This window comes from Oncorhynchus tshawytscha, linkage group LG06 (genome assembly GCF_018296145.1).
Source record: "Oncorhynchus tshawytscha isolate Ot180627B linkage group LG06, Otsh_v2.0, whole genome shotgun sequence".
Taxonomy (NCBI): domain Eukaryota; kingdom Metazoa; phylum Chordata; class Actinopteri; order Salmoniformes; family Salmonidae; genus Oncorhynchus; species Oncorhynchus tshawytscha.
In genome coordinates, this window is record NC_056434.1 from 11,085,118 (window position 1) to 11,101,683 (window position 16,566).

The 16,566-nt window shown below is 46.6% G+C and overlaps 1 protein-coding gene across 5 annotated transcripts in view; it reads left to right on the forward strand.

Annotated features, from left to right (window-relative positions):
* LOC112253250 (dynamin-like 120 kDa protein, mitochondrial) overlaps positions 1-16,566 on the forward strand; it is an 80,527-nt gene that overhangs the window by 38,742 nt on the left and 25,219 nt on the right. For 4 of the 5 annotated variants that reach the window (XM_042322956.1, XM_042322959.1, XM_042322957.1 and 1 more), the window contains 3 exons: positions 5,196-5,312; positions 5,803-5,896; positions 6,538-6,648. In XM_042322956.1, coding sequence (XP_042178890.1) covers positions 5,196-5,312; positions 5,803-5,896; positions 6,538-6,648 — 322 coding nt within the window. Of the gene's footprint in view, positions 1-5,195; positions 5,313-5,597; positions 5,690-5,802; positions 5,897-6,537; positions 6,649-16,566 lie in introns of those variants that run through there. The other variant, XR_006083572.1, reaches the window with a different exon arrangement.

Here is a 16,566-nt window from a genome sequence, read left to right on the forward strand (position 1 = left end):
ATCAACCTTCTAAAAGTTGTGTGTACGCATGGTTTGAGATTTGCATGAAGACACACACACACACTTTCCCATCAAGTTGAAAATGGATAAATACCAACCTTTGCAGGTAGACAGGCGCACGCAACATTTATATTTTTTTGTGCTCACGCACCTTTGATAAATGAGGCACCTGGAGGGGGCGATCACAGTAACATCTCTCTTTCTCTCTCTCTATACCTCTCTCTACACCTCTACGTCTCTCTTTGTAACATAACCACACCTGTAGGGTCAAGATACAGTATAGGGGGCATGCCCTCTAAGAAGTTGTTGTATCTTAATCTATGTATTCTGTGTTTTGACACTTTCTATCAGACGGGGGATGGGCATTTGACATTTGTTTTGACTGTTCGAGTAATCACAATTTTTTTAAAGAATATATGCCTGTATATGCCAACAGTGCGCAATGCCTAATTCATCATAACTGTGACCGATAACAAATCTTAAATGCCCTTAAATATATTCAGTCAATAAAAAACAATTGCAATTTTATTTTTTATTTTATTTAACTAGGCAAGTCAGTTAAGAACAAATTCTTATTTTCAATGATGGCCTAGGAACAGTGGGTTAACTGCTTGTTCAGGGGCAGAACAACAGATTTGTACCTTGTCAGCTCGGGGGTTTGAACTTGCAACCTTCCGGTTACTAGTCCAAAGCTCTAACCACTAGGCTACCCTGCCACCCCATATTAATGTATTGAAACCGTAATATCAACTGGTTATAGGCACTAACCTCAGCGCAGTGGTGTGTCCTCAGTTCTATTAGACGAGGGCTGTTCTCTCATCTCCTCACTTCTATTAGACGAGGGCTGTTCTCTCGTCTCCTCACTTCCATTAGACGAGGGCTGTTCTCTCGTCTCCTCACTTCTATTAGACGAGGGCTGTTCTCTCGTCTCCTCACTTCTATTAGACGAGGGCTGTTCTCTCGTCTCCTCACTTCTATTAGACGAGGGCTGTTCTCTCGTCTCCTCACTTCCATTAGACGAGGGCTGTTCTCTCGTCTCCTCACTTCCATTAGACGAGGGCTGTTCTCTCATCTCCTCACTTCCATTAGACGAGGGCTGTTCTCTCGTCTCCTCACTTCTATTAGACGAGGGCTGTTCTCTCGTCTCCTCACTTCTATTAGACGAGGGCTGTTCTCTCGTCTCCTCACTTCCATTAGACGAGGGCTGTTCTCTCGTCTCCTCACTTCCATTAGACGAGGGCTGTTCTCTCGTCTCCTCACTTCCATTAGACGAGGGCTGTTCTCTCGTCTCCTCACTTCCATTAGACGAGGGCTGTTCTCTCGTCTCCTCACTTCCATTAGACGAGGGCTGTTCTCTCGTCTCCTCACTTCTATTAGACGAGGGCTGTTCTCTCGTCTCCTCACTTCTATTAGACGAGGGCTGTTCTCTCGTCTCCTCACTTCTATTAGACGAGGGCTGTTCTCTCGTCTCCTCACTTCGATTAGACGAGGGCTGTTCTCTCGTCTCCTCACTTCGATTAGACGAGGGCTGTTCTCTCGTCTCCTCACTTCGATTAGACGAGGGCTGTTCTCTCGTCTCCTCACTTCGATTAGACGAGGGCTGTTCTCGTCTCCTCACTTCGATTAGACGAGGGCTGTTCTCGTCTCCTCACTTCGATTAGACGAGGGCTGTTCTCGTCTCCTCACTTCTATTAGACGAGGGCTGTTCTCTCGTCTCCTCACTTCGATTAGACGAGGGCTGTTCTCTCGTCCCCTCACTTCGATTAGACGAGGGCTGTTCTCTCGTCCCCTCACTTCCATTAGACGAGGGCTGTTCTCTCGTCCCCTCACTTCCATTAGACGAGGGCTGTTCTCTCGTCCCCTCACTTCCATTAGACGAGGGCTGTTCTCTCGTCCCCTCACTTCGATTAGACGAGGGCTGTTCTCTCGTCCCCTCACTTCCATTAGACGAGGGCTGTTCTCTCGTCCCCTCACTTCCATTAGACGAGGGCTGTTCTCTCGTCCCCTCACTTCTATTAGACGAGGGCTGTTCTCTCGCCTCCTCACTTCTATTAGACGAGGGCTGTTCTCTCGCCTCCTCACTTCTATTAGGCGAGGGCTGTTCTCTCGTCTCCTCACTTCCATTAGACGAGGGCTGTTCTCTCGTCCCCTCACTTCCATTAGACGAGGGCTGTTCTCTCGCCTCCTCACTTCCATTAGACGAGGGCTGTTCTCTCGTCTCCTCACTTCCATTAGACGAGGGCTGTTCTCTCGCCTCCTCACTTCTATTAGACGAGGGCTGTTCTCTCGTCCCCTCACTTCTATTAGACGAGGGCTGTTCTCTCGTCTCCTCACTTCCATTAGACGAGGGCTGTTCTCTCACTTCCATTAGACGAGGGCTGTTCTCTCGTCCCCTCACTTCCATTAGACGAGGGCTGTTCTCTCGTCTCCTCACTTCGATTAGACGAGGGCTGTTCTCGTCTCCTCACTTCGATTAGACGAGGGCTGTTCTCGTCTCCTCACTTCGATTAGACGAGGGCTGTTCTCGTCTCCTCACTTCTATTAGACGAGGGCTGTTCTCTCGTCTCCTCACTTCGATTAGACGAGGGCTGTTCTCTCGTCCCCTCACTTCGATTAGACGAGGGCTGTTCTCTCGTCCCCTCACTTCCATTAGACGAGGGCTGTTCTCTCGTCCCCTCACTTCCATTAGACGAGGGCTGTTCTCTCGTCCCCTCACTTCGATTAGACGAGGGCTGTTCTCTCGTCCCCTCACTTCCATTAGACGAGGGCTGTTCTCTCGTCCCCTCACTTCCATTAGACGAGGGCTGTTCTCTCGTCCCCTCACTTCTATTAGACGAGGGCTGTTCTCTCGCCTCCTCACTTCTATTAGACGAGGGCTGTTCTCTCGCCTCCTCACTTCTATTAGACGAGGGCTGTTCTCTCGTCTCCTCACTTCCATTAGACGAGGGCTGTTCTCTCGTCCCCTCACTTCCATTAGACGAGGGCTGTTCTCTCGCCTCCTCACTTCTATTAGACGAGGGCTGTTCTCTCGTCTCCTCACTTCCATTAGACGAGGGCTGTTCTCTCGCCTCCTCACTTCTATTAGACGAGGGCTGTTCTCTCGTCCCCTCACTTCTATTAGACGAGGGCTGTTCTCTCGTCTCCTCACTTCCATTAGACGAGGGCTGTTCTCTCACTTCCATTAGACGAGGGCTGTTCTCTCGTCCCCTCACTTCCATTAGACGAGGGCTGTTCTCTCGTCCCCTCACTTCCATTAGACGAGGGCTGTTCTCTCGCCTCCTCACTTCTATTAGACGAGGGCTGTTCTCTCGTCTCCTCACTTCCATTAGACGAGGGCTGTTCTCTCGCCTCCTCACTTCTATTAGACGAGGGCTGTTCTCTCGTCTCCTCACTTCTATTAGACGAGGGCTGTTCTCTCGTCTCCTCACTTCCATTAGACGAGGGCTGTTCTCTCGCCTCCTCACTTCTATTAGACGAGGGCTGTTCTCTCGTCTCCTCACTTCTATTAGACGAGGGCTGTTCTCTCGCCTCCTCACTTCTATTAGACGAGGGCTGTTCTCTCGTCTCCTCACTTCTATTAGACGAGGGCTGTTCTCTCGTCTCCTCACTTCTATTAGACGAGGGCTGTTCTCTCGCCTCCTCACTTCTATTAGACGAGGGCTGTTCTCTCGTCTCCTCACTTCTATTAGACGAGGGCTGTTCTCTCGTCTCCTCACTTCTATTAGACGAGGGCTGTTCTCTTGTCCCCGAACTCCGCTGCTGCCTCGTTGTTCTCAACACCAATATTCTGGTTAACTTCTCTATTATCCACTTAGCAACATGGTTGAGGAAAAGTCGCCAATTCAATAATACAAATGTTATTAGTGTTCTTACGTAATATAACCTCATACAATTTCAGTAGCACATGTCTTAGAGTGATGGACTGTGCCATCCTCACGGCCTCCACAATGGTTGAGTCCACTCAGACTAGTACCAATCAGACAAGTATCTTGTACACCATTTTTGGGGGGGTCTATTGCTATTCTAAAGAATTCTAAAGAAACCATTCAATAGACCAGTCGACTAAATGGGGTCAGGGGCCCTACAGTCAAGACACCTATTTTATAGCAACAAAAAAAACATGATGTAATTTTTCCAAATAAGAAAAGTTGCCATTGCGAAGTGGTGCCTCTCTGGGAGAGTTATTCTCTGTGACCATTTGAAACAGGGCTTAGTTTGGCTCTTTTGAAAGACCAATTGTTTTTCAGGGTTACAAACCAAAATCTGTCGTCTTTTTGCTAATGGCCTGCAGACATTTGAATAGATATTATTTTGCGTGCTCTTTGTCATTTTCTAAATGTATCAACAGTTCTACATTGAACACTGGCTGCATGGTGATGAATTACGGCCACTACATCTATTTGATGAGTAGGCCATAGCTTAATGACTGATGAAAATATGCTCTTTGTCTTCATCAAAGTGTGTTTCCATATGTTCAGTGTGGAACCTGTATGTTTAGTGGGGTTATAGCCTAGGTGAACCTATTCTAAATGGTGCTAGCAGTTCGTAAAGTAGCCTTAGCGGAAAATAGACGAGAAGCAATTATTCCCAAACTGCAGCTTGTTGTTTGAACACACTTCCGTACTTCAGTTAACCAGTCCATTTTGAATTAGTGATTAAACTGTTGTCCTTTGGCATGGAATGTAGCTTGTGTATCCCGTCAGTCAGAGGTTTTTTTTATGCCCACCTTGTAGGCCTAACTGGAGCTTGTGTGCAAACTCGGCACGCGTGTGCAGAGGGAGCGGTCGGAACGCAATTGAATGAGTGAAACATGGAGGGGAAATGGAATTTAGGGAGAAGAACTGTGATGCTTGCCTTGTTTTTTTGTGCCCCGGCAAATGAACGTTGTGTTCAAGACACATTCCACCAATTACTTTTACTGTATTTGAAAACAATGTGATCTTTAGTTAAATATGGATTTTTGACATTGTCTGTTTTGAGGACTCATACCTATTCTTACTTCAGACAGTAATGTAATCGGAGAGGGAGACCAGCAGGCGTGGGAAAGGTGGACGCGGGTATTGAACCCCGTCTCCGTTGGGGTTGTATATGTGACGTGCCAGGAAGAGTTACCTCTCGACCACAGCTCTGCATGTCTTTTGCCTATAAATTTCCTCTCTCACTCCGGTTCCCTCTTTTACTTCCTGTATTTCTAGATCAAGGACACGTGGCACCAGCTGTACCGACGTCACTTCCTGCAGAAGGCGCTGCATCACTGTAACCTGTGTAGACGAGGCTTCTACTACTACCAGAGACAATTTGTTGACTCGGAGGTAAGGGTCCTAGGCTCTTTGGTAAGCTGCCAGAGTTAGCTGATTTCAGAGGGATGTAGGTTTGGGCGTAGGTTTTCAGAGGGACGTAGGTTTGGACGTAGGTTTTCAGAGGGACGTAGGTTTTCAGAGGGACGTAGGTTTTCAGAGGGACGTAGGTTTTCAGAGGGACGTGGGTTTTCAGAGGGACGTAGGTTTTCAGAGGGACGTAGGTTTTCAGAGGGACGTAGGTTTGGACGTAGGTTTGCAAAATTCCAGTAACTTTCCCAACGTTCTCTGTAATTCCAGAAATCCCGGTTGGAAGATTCCTGGAAAGATTTTTGGAATATCTTGGAAATCTGGGAAAGATATTGGAATTTTGTAACCCTTTGTGGACTGTAGTAAGTTGTCCATCTACACAACATCCTGTTGTCTCTGACTGTTGCATGTAACTTAATAATATAATACATGCCCTGTCTCAGTGCATGACTATCATGTTTCTCTCTCACCACAGCTGGAGTGCAATGATGTAGTCCTGTTCTGGAGGATTCAGAGGATGCTGCTCATCACAGCCAACACACTCAGACAGCAGCTCATCAACACAGAGGGTAGGCTGGGACTAGATCTGGGGCTGTGTTACAGGGCTGTATAGGCCCCTGTCTGGAGGCCTGTCTTGTCTTGTCTGGAGGCCTGTCTTGTCTGGAGGCCTGTCTTGTCTGGAGGCTTGTCTTGTCTGGAGGCCTGTCTTGTCTGGAGGCCTGTCTTGTCTTGTCTGGAGGCCTGTCTTGTCTTGTCTGGAGGCCTGCCTTGTCTTGTCTGGAGGCCTGCCTTGTCTTGTCTGTCTGGAGGCCTGCCTTGTCTTGTCTGTCTGGAGGCCTGCCTTGTCTTGTCTGTCTGGAGGCCTGCCTTGTCTTGTCTGTCTGGAGGCCTGCCTTGTCTTGTCTGTCTGGAGGCCTTGCCTTGTCTTGTCTGTCTGGAGGCCTGCCTTGTCTTGTCTGTCTGGAGGCCTGCCCTGTCTTGTCTGTCTGGAGGCCTGCCCTGTCTTGTCTGTCTGGAGGCCTGCCCTGTCTTGTCTGTCTGGAGGCCTGCCCTGTCTTGTCTGTCTGGAGGCCTGCCCTGTCTTGTCTGTCTGGAGGCCTGCCCTGTCTTGTCTGTCTGGAGGCCTGTGTTCCCTTTATCTTTGATGTCTGACATTTTGTCTCTGGGTGTGTGTGTGTGTGGGGTTGTGTGTTTGCATTTGCACACTCAGTCCGGCGCCTGGAAAAGAACGTGAAGGAGGTGCTGGAGGACTTTGGTGAGGACAACGAGAGGAAGGTCCACCTCATCACCGGACGCAGAGTACAGCTGGCAGAAGACCTTAGTGAGTCACCTAAACACACACACACACACACACACACACACACACACACTGGGTACACACACACTGGGTACACACACACACACTGGCTACACAGCCACACACTGGGTGTATACACACAGACTACATTACACCAATTTGGGTTTAGCCAGAATGGTATCGTTACAGTCACATTTGTGCTGGTCCCTCCTGCTTATACGAGGGGGTGTGATATATGGCCAATATACCACGGCAAAGGGCTGTTCTTGGGCACGACGCATTGCTGAGTGCCTGGATACAACCCTTAGCCGTGGTACCTCCCCAAAGCCTTAAACACGGGCACCCTCATAGATATCATCCTAACCAACTTGCCCTCTAAATACACCTCTGCTGTCTTCAACCAAGATCTCAGCGATCACTGCCTCATTGCCTGCATCCGTAATGGGTCAGCGGTCAAACGACCTCCACTCATCACTGTAAAACGCTCCCTGAAACACTTCAGCGAGTAGGCCTTTCTAATCGACCTGGCCGGGGTATCCTGGAAGGATATTGATCTCATCCCGTCAGTAGAGGATGCCTGGATATTTTTTTAAATGCCTTCCTAACCATCTTAAATAAACATGCCCCATTCAAGAAATTTAGAACCAGGAACAGATATAGCCCTTGGTTCTCCCCAGACCTGACTGCCCTTAACCAACACAAAAACATCCTATGGCGTTCTGCATTAGCATCGAACAGCCCCGTGATATGCAGCTGTTCAGGGAAGCTAGAAACCATTATACACAGGCAGTTAGAAAAGCCAAGGCTAGCTTTTTCAAGCAGAAATTTGCTTCCTGCAACACTAACTCAAAAAAGTTCTGGGACACTGTAAAGTCCATGGAGAATAAGAACACCTCCTCCCAGCTGCCCACTGCACTGAAGATAGGAAACACTGTCACCACTGATAAATCCACCATAATTGAGAATTTCAATAAGCATTTTTCTACGGCTGGCTATGCTTTCCACCTGGCTACTCCTACCCCGGTCAACAGCACTGCACCCCCAACAGCAACTCGCCCAAGCCTTCCCCATTTCTCCTTCTCCCAAATCCGTTCAGCTGATGTTCTGAAAGAGCTGCAAAATCTGGACCCCTACAAATCAGCTGGGCTAGACAATCTAGACCCTTTCTTTCTAAAATTATCTGCTGAAATTGTTGCCACCCCTATTACTAGCCTGTTCAACCTCTCTTTCGTGTCTTCTGAGATTCCCAAAGATTGGAAAGCAGCTGCGGCATCCCCCTCTTCAAAGGGGGGGACACTCTTGACCCAAACTGCTACAGACCTGTATCTATCCTACCATGCCTTTCTAAGGTCTTCGAAAGCCAAGTCAACAAACAGATTACCGACCATTTCGAATCTCACCATACCTTCTCTGCTATGCAATCTGGTTTCAGAGCTGGTCATGGGTGTACGTACCTCAGCCACGCTCAAGGTCCTAAACAATATCTTAACCGCCATCGATAAGAAACATTACTGTGCAGCCGTATTCATTGATCTGGCCAAGGCTTTCGACTCTGTCAATCACCACATCCTCATCGGCAGACTCGACAGCCTTGGTTTCTCAAATGATTGCCTCGCCTGGTTCACCACCTACTTCTCTGATAGAGTTCAGTGTGTCAAATCGGAGGGTCTGCTGTCCGGACCTCTGGCAGTCTCTATGGGGGTGCCACAGTGTTCAATTCTTGGACCGACTCTCTTCTCTGTATACATCAATGATGTCGCTCTTGCTGCTGGTGAGTCTCTGATCGACCTCTACGCAGACGACACCATTCTGTATACTTCTGGCCCTTCTTTGGACACTGTGTTAACAACCCTCCAGGCAAGCTTCAATGCCATACAACTCTCCTTCCGTGGCCTCCAATTGCTCTTAAATACAAGTAAAACTAAATGCATGCTCTTCAACTGATCGCTACCTGCACCTACCCGCCTGTCCAACATCACTACTCTGGACAGCTCTGACTTATTTTATTTATTTATTTTACCTTTTATTTTACTAGGCAAGTCAGTTAAGAACACATTCTTATTTTCAATGACGGCCTAGTGGGTTAACTGCCTGTTCAGGGGCAGAACGACAGATTTGTACCTTGTCAGCTCGGGGATTCGAACTTGCAACCTTTCGGTTACTAGTCCAACACTCTAACCACTAGGCTACCCTGCCGCCCCAGAATACGTGGAAACTGACCATCCTACCAATCCTCGACTTTGACGATGTCATTTACAAAATAGCCTCCAATACCCTACTCAACAAATTGGATGCAGTCTATCACAGTGCAATCCGTTTTGTCACCAAAGCCCCATATACTACCCACCATTGCGACCTGTACGCTCTCGTTGGCTGGCCCTCGCTTCATTCTTGTCGCCAAACCCACTGGCTCCATGTCATCTACAAGACCCTGCTAGGTAAAGTCCCCCCTTATCTCAGCTCGCTGGTCACCATAGCATCTCCCACCTGTAGCACACGCTCCAGCAGGTATATCTCTCTAGTCACCCCCAAAACCAATTCTTTCTTTGGCCGCCTCTCCTTCCAGTTCTCTGCTGCCAATGACTGGAACGAACTACAAAAATCTCTGAAACTGGAAACACTTCTCCCTCACTAGCTTTAAGCACCAACTGTCAGAGCAGCTCACAGATTACTGCACCTGTACATAGCCCACCTATAATTTAGCCCAAACAACTACCTCTTTCCCAACTGTATTTTTTTGCTCCTTTGCACCCCATTATTTTTATTTCTACTTTGCACATTCTTCCATTGCAAAATTGCCATTCCAGTGTTTTACTTGCTATATTGTATTTACTTTGCCACCATGGCCTTTTTTACCTTTACCTCCCTTCTCACCTCATTTGCTCACATTGTATATAGACTTGTTTATACTGTATTATTGACTGTATGTTTGTTTTACTCCATGTGTAACTCTGTGTCGTTGTATCTGTCGAACTGCTTTGCTTTATCTTGGCCAGGTCGCAATTGTAAATGAGAACTTGTTCTCAACTTGCCTACCTGGTTAAATAAAGGTGAAATTAAAAATAAAAAAATATTGGCCATATATCACAAACCCCCGAGGTGCCTTACTGCTATTATAAACTGGTTGCCAACGTAATTAGAGCATTATGAAGAAATGTTTTGTCGTATCTGGCTTTCAGCCAATCAGCATTCAGGGTATGAACCGCCCAGTTTATAATAGTGAATAGATTACTACCTATATTATGGAAAATCATTTATATCATAGTGATAATATGAGGAGCAACAGACTTTTTTGCAGATAAATGAATGTGATTGAATCGGCTGTGAGTTTTCTTTGATTTGATGGCACTGTAAATTGTGTGTTTAGTGCAATATACCTGACACCACTAGATGGCAGTGGTGTTTTTATCTCTGTATTTATTATGAATCCCAAGGCAGCAACTACCCTTCCTGTGGTCCAGCTAAATTAAGGCAGTTCTACATGTAAAAAAAACACAAAAAAACATTCACAACAGATTTCACAACATATTAAGTGTGTTCCCTCAGGTCCCTACTCCACTACCACATATCTACAACACACAATGTGTATTGTGTGTTTGTATCCATGTGTTTGTGTTGCTTCACAGTCCCCACTGCTCCATAAGATGTATTTTTTATCTGGAGTTTTTTGTATCTAATTTTACTGCTTACATGAGTAAGTTGATGTGGAGTACAGGTCCATGTAGGCAGTGGCAGTTCTAGGTTGTATGACTCCCAGGGTGAACCCCCCCCATTCTGCACTAACTGTCATTTTTCGGAACACCTGTAAATAATCATGACATTTTAAAAACATATACAAAAAACAAGATTCATAAATATCAAATATAATTAACAAAGACAAATTGAAACAAATTGTAGTATATAAATACAAATAGAAAAGAGAATTTAATTATTACCCTATTGCAAACAAAAAACACAAATAAAACTAAATTGCACAAATCCTCTATGACACAAATATACAAATAGAATAACACACTTGTAAAGAATAGAACCTGATTATTACACTACTGAATTTCAAACAGGAAACACACAAACTAAATTACACCTCTAATTGCATTTGTTCTGTACAAAGTTAGAGGTGCGCTATATGATAGATTCCCCCGCTCCCCCTACCTCGGGCTTCCAGTGTGGAGACCTGAGGTCAACCTACCCCCTACCTTGGGCTTCCAGTGTGGAGACCTGAGGTCAACCTACCCCCCCTACCTTGGGCTTCCAGTGGGGAGACCTGAAGTCAACCTACCCCCTACCTTGGGCTTCCAGTGGGGAGACCTGAGGTCAACCTACCCCCGCCCCCTCCTCATCTCGTACTTCTGAGTGGGAGACCTTCCCAGAAAGTAGCCTACTTAGCTCACAAACTAGAATCGGGGCGCCCACTCAGACAAGGTGAATATACCTACAGTCCCACACGGTGACATGATATCATTGATGTGATGTGCAAATGAGCGATAGAAAACCTATCGTACAAATGTCAACATTCTGAATATTGTATATCTTTTATTTATTTATTTTGTGCGGGTGCCCCGTGCCACCCCCGGCAAGATGCCGCTCATCTAGGCCATACCTAAATCCGCCACAGCATGTAGTCATGGTTACCATGAAGAAGAGGTGAAGTCGTCACTCATTGGACAGTGTCGAGTGGATCTCTCCTGTTTCTGTTACTGCTACAGATTGACAGCTGCTCAGAAGGAGGGTGTCTGCTTTTTCATTTTTATTTATTTAAACTTTATTTAACTAGGCAAGTCAGTTAAGAACAAATTCTTATTTACAGTGACTGCCTAAGAAAAGGCAAAAGGCTGGCTGACCACTGTGTAGCGTATTTACCTAAAGCCTATACAGTGAGGGGGGAAAATTATTTGATCCCCTGCTGATTTTGTACGTTTGCCCACTGACACAAATGATCAGTCTATAATTTTAATGGTAGGCTTATTTGAACAGTAAGAGACAGAATAACAACAAAAAATTAATGAGGGAAAAAAGTATTTGACCCCCTCTTAATCAAAGATTTCTGGCTCCCAGGTGTCTTTTATACAAGTAACGAGCTGAGATTAGGAGCACACTCTTAAAGGGAGTGCTCCTAATCTCAGTGTGTTACCTGTATAAAAGACACCTGTCCACAGAAGCAATCAATCAATCAGATTCCAAACTTTCCACCATGGCCAAGACCAAAGAGCTCTCCAAGGATGTCAGGGACAAGATTGTAGACCTACACAAGGCTGGAATGGGCTACAAGACCATCGCCAAGCAGCTTGGTGAGAAGGTGACAACAGTTGGTGCGATTGTTCGCAAATGGAAGAAACACAAAATAATTGTCAATCTCCCTCGGCCTGGGGCTCCATGCAAGATCTCACCTCGTGGAGTTGCAATGATCATGAGAACGGTGAGGAATCAGCCCAGAACTACATGGGAGGATCTTGTCAATGATCTCAAGGCAGCTGGGACCATAGTCACCAAGAAAACAATTGGTAACACACTACGCTGTGAAGGACTGAAATCCTGCAGCGCCCGCAAGGTCCCCCTGCTCAAGAAAGCACATATACATGCCCGTCTGAAGTTTGCCAACGAACATCTGAATGATTCAGAGGACAACTGGGTGAAAATGTTGTGGTCAGATGAGACCAAAATTGAGTTCTTTGGCATCATCGCTGTGTTTGGAGGAGGAGGAATGCTGCCTATGACCCCAAGAACACCATCCCCACCGTCAAACATGGAGGTGAAAACATTATGCTTTGGGGGTGTTTTTCTGCTAAGGGGACAGGACAACTTCACCGCATCAAAGGGACGATAGACGGGGCCATGTACCATCAAATCTTGGGTGAGAACCTCCTTCCCTCAGCCAGGGCATTGAAAATGGGTCGTGGATGGATATTCCAGCATGACAATGACCCAAAACACACAGCCAAGGCAACAAAGGAGTGGCTCAAGAAGAAGCACATTAAGGTCCTGGAGTGGCCTAGCCGGTCTCCAGACCTTAATCCCATAGAAAATCTGTGGAGGGAGCTGAAGGTTCGAGTTGCCAAACGTCAGCCTCAAAACCTTAATGACTCATAGAAGATATGCAAAGAGGAGTGGGACAAAATCCCTCCTGAGATGTGTGCAAATCTGGTGGCCAACTACAAGAAACCTCTGACCTCTGATTGACAACAAGGGTTTTGCAACTAAGTCATGTTTTGCAGAGGGGTCAAATACTTATTTCCTTAATTAAAATGCAAATCAATTTATTACATTTTTGACGTGGGTTTTTCAGGATTTTTTGTTGTTGTTATTCTGTCTCACTGTTCAAATAAACCTACCATTAAAATTATAGACTGATCATTTCTTTGTCAGTGGTCAAACGTACAAAATCAGCAGGGGAACAAATACTTTTTTCCCTCACTGTACATATGCCTTCCATTGGGAAAGACACACATTCTCTCCTTCGAGAAACATGTTCTTTTTCTTGATCCTCTTCTCTCTTTTTGCTCTTTTCACGCTGTCTCTCTCTCTCTCGCTCTTTCCATGCTGTCTCTCGCTCTTTCCATGCTGTCTCTCTCTCTCTCGCTCTTTCCATGCTGTCTCTCTCTCTCGCTCTTTCCATGCTGTCTCTCTCTCTCTCGCTCTTTCCATGCTGTCTCTCTCTCTCTCGCTCTTTCCATGCTGTCTCTCTCTCTCTCGCTCTTTCCATGCTGTCTCTCTCTCTCTCGCTCTTTCCATGCTGTCTCTCTCTCTCTCTCGCTCTTTCCATGCTGTCTCTCTCTCTCTCGCTCTTTCCATGCTGTCTCTCTCTCTCTCTCTCGCTCTTTCCATGCTGTCTCTCTCTCTCTCTCGCTCTTTCCATGCTGTCTCTCTCTCTCGCTCTTTCCATGCTGTCTCTCTCTCTCTCTCGCTCTTTCCATGCTGTCTCTCTCTCTCTCTCTCTCGCTCTTTCCATGCTGTCTCTCTCTCTCTCTCGCTCTTTCCATGCTGTCTCTCTCTCTCTCTCTCGCTCTTTCCATGCTGTCTCTCTCTCTCTCTCTCGCTCTTTCCATGCTGTCTCTCTCTCTCTCGCTCTTTCCATGCTGTCTCTCTCTCTCTCTCTCGCTCTTTCCATGCTGTCTCTCTCTCTCTCTCGCTCTTTCCATGCTGTCTCTCTCTCTCTCTCGCTCTTTCCATGCTGTCTCTCTCTCTCTCTCGCTCTTTCCATGCTGTCTCTCTCTCTCTCTCGCTCTTTCCATGCTGTCTCTCTCTCTCTCGCTCTTTCCATGCTGTCTCTCTCTCTCTCTCGCTCTTTCCATGCTGTCTCTCTCTCTCTCTCGCTCTTTCCATGCTGTCTCTCTCTCTCTCTCGCTCTTTCCATGCTGTCTCTCTCTCTCTCTCGCTCTTTCCATGCTGTCTCTCTCTCTCTCTCGCTCTTTCCATGCTGTCTCTCTCGCTCTTTCCATGCTGTCTCTCTCTCTCTCTCGCTCTTTCCATGCTGTCTCTCTCGCTCTTTCCATGCTGTCTCTCTCTCTCTCTCGCTCTTTCCATGCTGTCTCTCTCTCTCGCTCTTTCCATGCTGTCCCTCTCTTTACTCGCTCGCTCTCTCTCGCTCTTTCCTCGCTCTCTCGCTCTTTCCTCGCTCTCTCACTCTCGCACTTTCCTCGCTCTTTCCACGCTCTCTCGCTCTTTCCTCGCTCTCTCGCTCTTTCCACGCTCTCTCTCGCTCTTTCCACGCTCTCTCTCGCTCTTTCCACGCTCTCTCTCGCTCTTTCCACGCTGTCTCTCGCTCTTTCCACGCTGTCTGTCTCTCCATGAGGCTTGAGACTTCACTTGCTTCTCTCAGGAGAGGAGGTGGAAAGAGAGGAAGGGAGAGTGTCAGGCAGCAGTAGCTAACAGTATGCTGCCTGCCACCTGTCATGTCCACCCTCCCAGCCCTGCTCCCTGGTAAGAAGCCCTACTGATTAAACACAGCAATTTGTGGAGCGGCCGGGTGGATTGCCGACAAGCCCAGACTAGCTCGCACTCTCACACACACGAGCCACACACCACCTGCCCGCCCTCTCGCACCCCGCCCGCCCTCTCGCACAACGCCCGCCCGTCCTCCCTCTCGCACACCACCCGCCTGTCCTCTCGTACACTGCCCGCACGCCCTCTCACACTCCGATAACAGAGGAAGCACATTTTTTGTGCTGCCACCTCAATTAGCACATGATCATGTGGCAGGTGACACATTGCTTCTTCAATGTCTTGACAACGTGACTGCTGACATTTAGGAACTGTATCAACAGTGGGCTAATGAAATAAATACCAAAATATATTTTTTGAATGGTATTTTCCTATAAGTGTGCATTAGTGAAAAGCAGCACCAGAGTCCTGCTGCCAGGCCCTTGTTGTCTTGGTCACACACACACACACACACACACACACACACATACACAGTGTTAGACAAATAAGGGTGCTGGGCTCTCTCAAAACCAATCAGGGCACCCTTATGAGTCACAAGTCAATGTTTAGTCAATTTGAACCCTAGACACACACACACCCTCACACTAACACTAGACTGTTGTTATTTCCCCCTAAGTTTGGTGAAGGTGTCTGCATTGCTAAAGCCTTCCACCTGCAGCTATTGATGTTGTTTTGTAGAGGAGCTAATGTTTCACTCCTACCTGGGTGCCAGCTAGGTAGACAGGTATTCAGGTGTTTCCTTAAACATACACATCTCTCTCTCTCACTGTGTGCCACCTCGCCGCCAAAGAAGAGGAGACTCTGGGATGCTGGCCTTCTAGGCAGAGTTGCAAAGAAAAAAGCCATATCTCATACTGTCCAAAAAAATGAAAGATTAAGATGGGCAAAAGAACACAGACACTGGACAGAGGAACTCTGCCTAGAAGGCCAGCATCCCGGAGTTCCCTCTTCACTGTTGAAGTTGTGACTGGTGTTTTGCGGGTACTATTTAATGAAGCTGCTAACTAAACACTGTATTTTTCCTGTTGCTCAGTTGTGCACCGGGGCCTCCCACTCCTGTTTCTATTCTGGTTAGAGCCAGTTTGCTCTGTTCTGTGAAGGGAGTAGTACACAGCGTTGTACGAGATCTTCAGTTTCGTTCCAATTTCTCGCATGGAATAGCATTCATTTCTCAGAACAAGAATAGATTGACGAGTTTCAGAAGAAAGGTCTTTGTTTCTGGCATTTTGAGCCTGTAATCGATCCCACAAGTGCTGATGCTCCAGATACTCAACTAGTCTAAAGAAGGTTTTATTGCATCTTTAATCAGAACAACAGTTTTCAGCTGTGCTAACATCACTGTAAAAAGGGTTTTCTAATGATCAATTAGCCTTTTAAAATGATAAACTTGGATTAGCTAACATAATGTGCCATTGGAACACAGGAGTGATGGTTGCTGGCCTCTATACGCCTATGTAGATATTCCATAAAAATCTGCCGTTTCCAGCTACAATAGCCATTTACAACATTAACAATGTCTACACTGTAATTCTGATCAATTTGTTATTTTAATGGACAAAAAATAAGGACATTTCTAAGTGACCCCAAACTTTTGAACAGTAGTGTATATATTTTTATGGCCCACTAGACACCTGTCTTATTCGCGCCCATCTTACTAAACTAATTGCTTGCGGTGGTTCGGGGATGGCACAGTCCAAGAAGAAGGGGAATGTGGCTTCACAATGCACTTCTCTCTCCAGAATGCGGGCTCTCCCGCCCATTTATGCACATTCATTGTTTTATATCTTCATTGTGTGAATTATTTGCATTTGATTGCTAGTCTATCCATTCCCCATTACATGTATCACCAGTAGTACATTTTAGAGGTCGACCTATTCATCGGAATGGCCGATTTTTATTTAGGGCCGATTTCAAGTTTTCATAACAATCAGTAATCGGCATTTTTGGACACCGATCATTGCCGATTATATTGTACTCCACGAGGAGACTGCGTGGCAGGCTGAC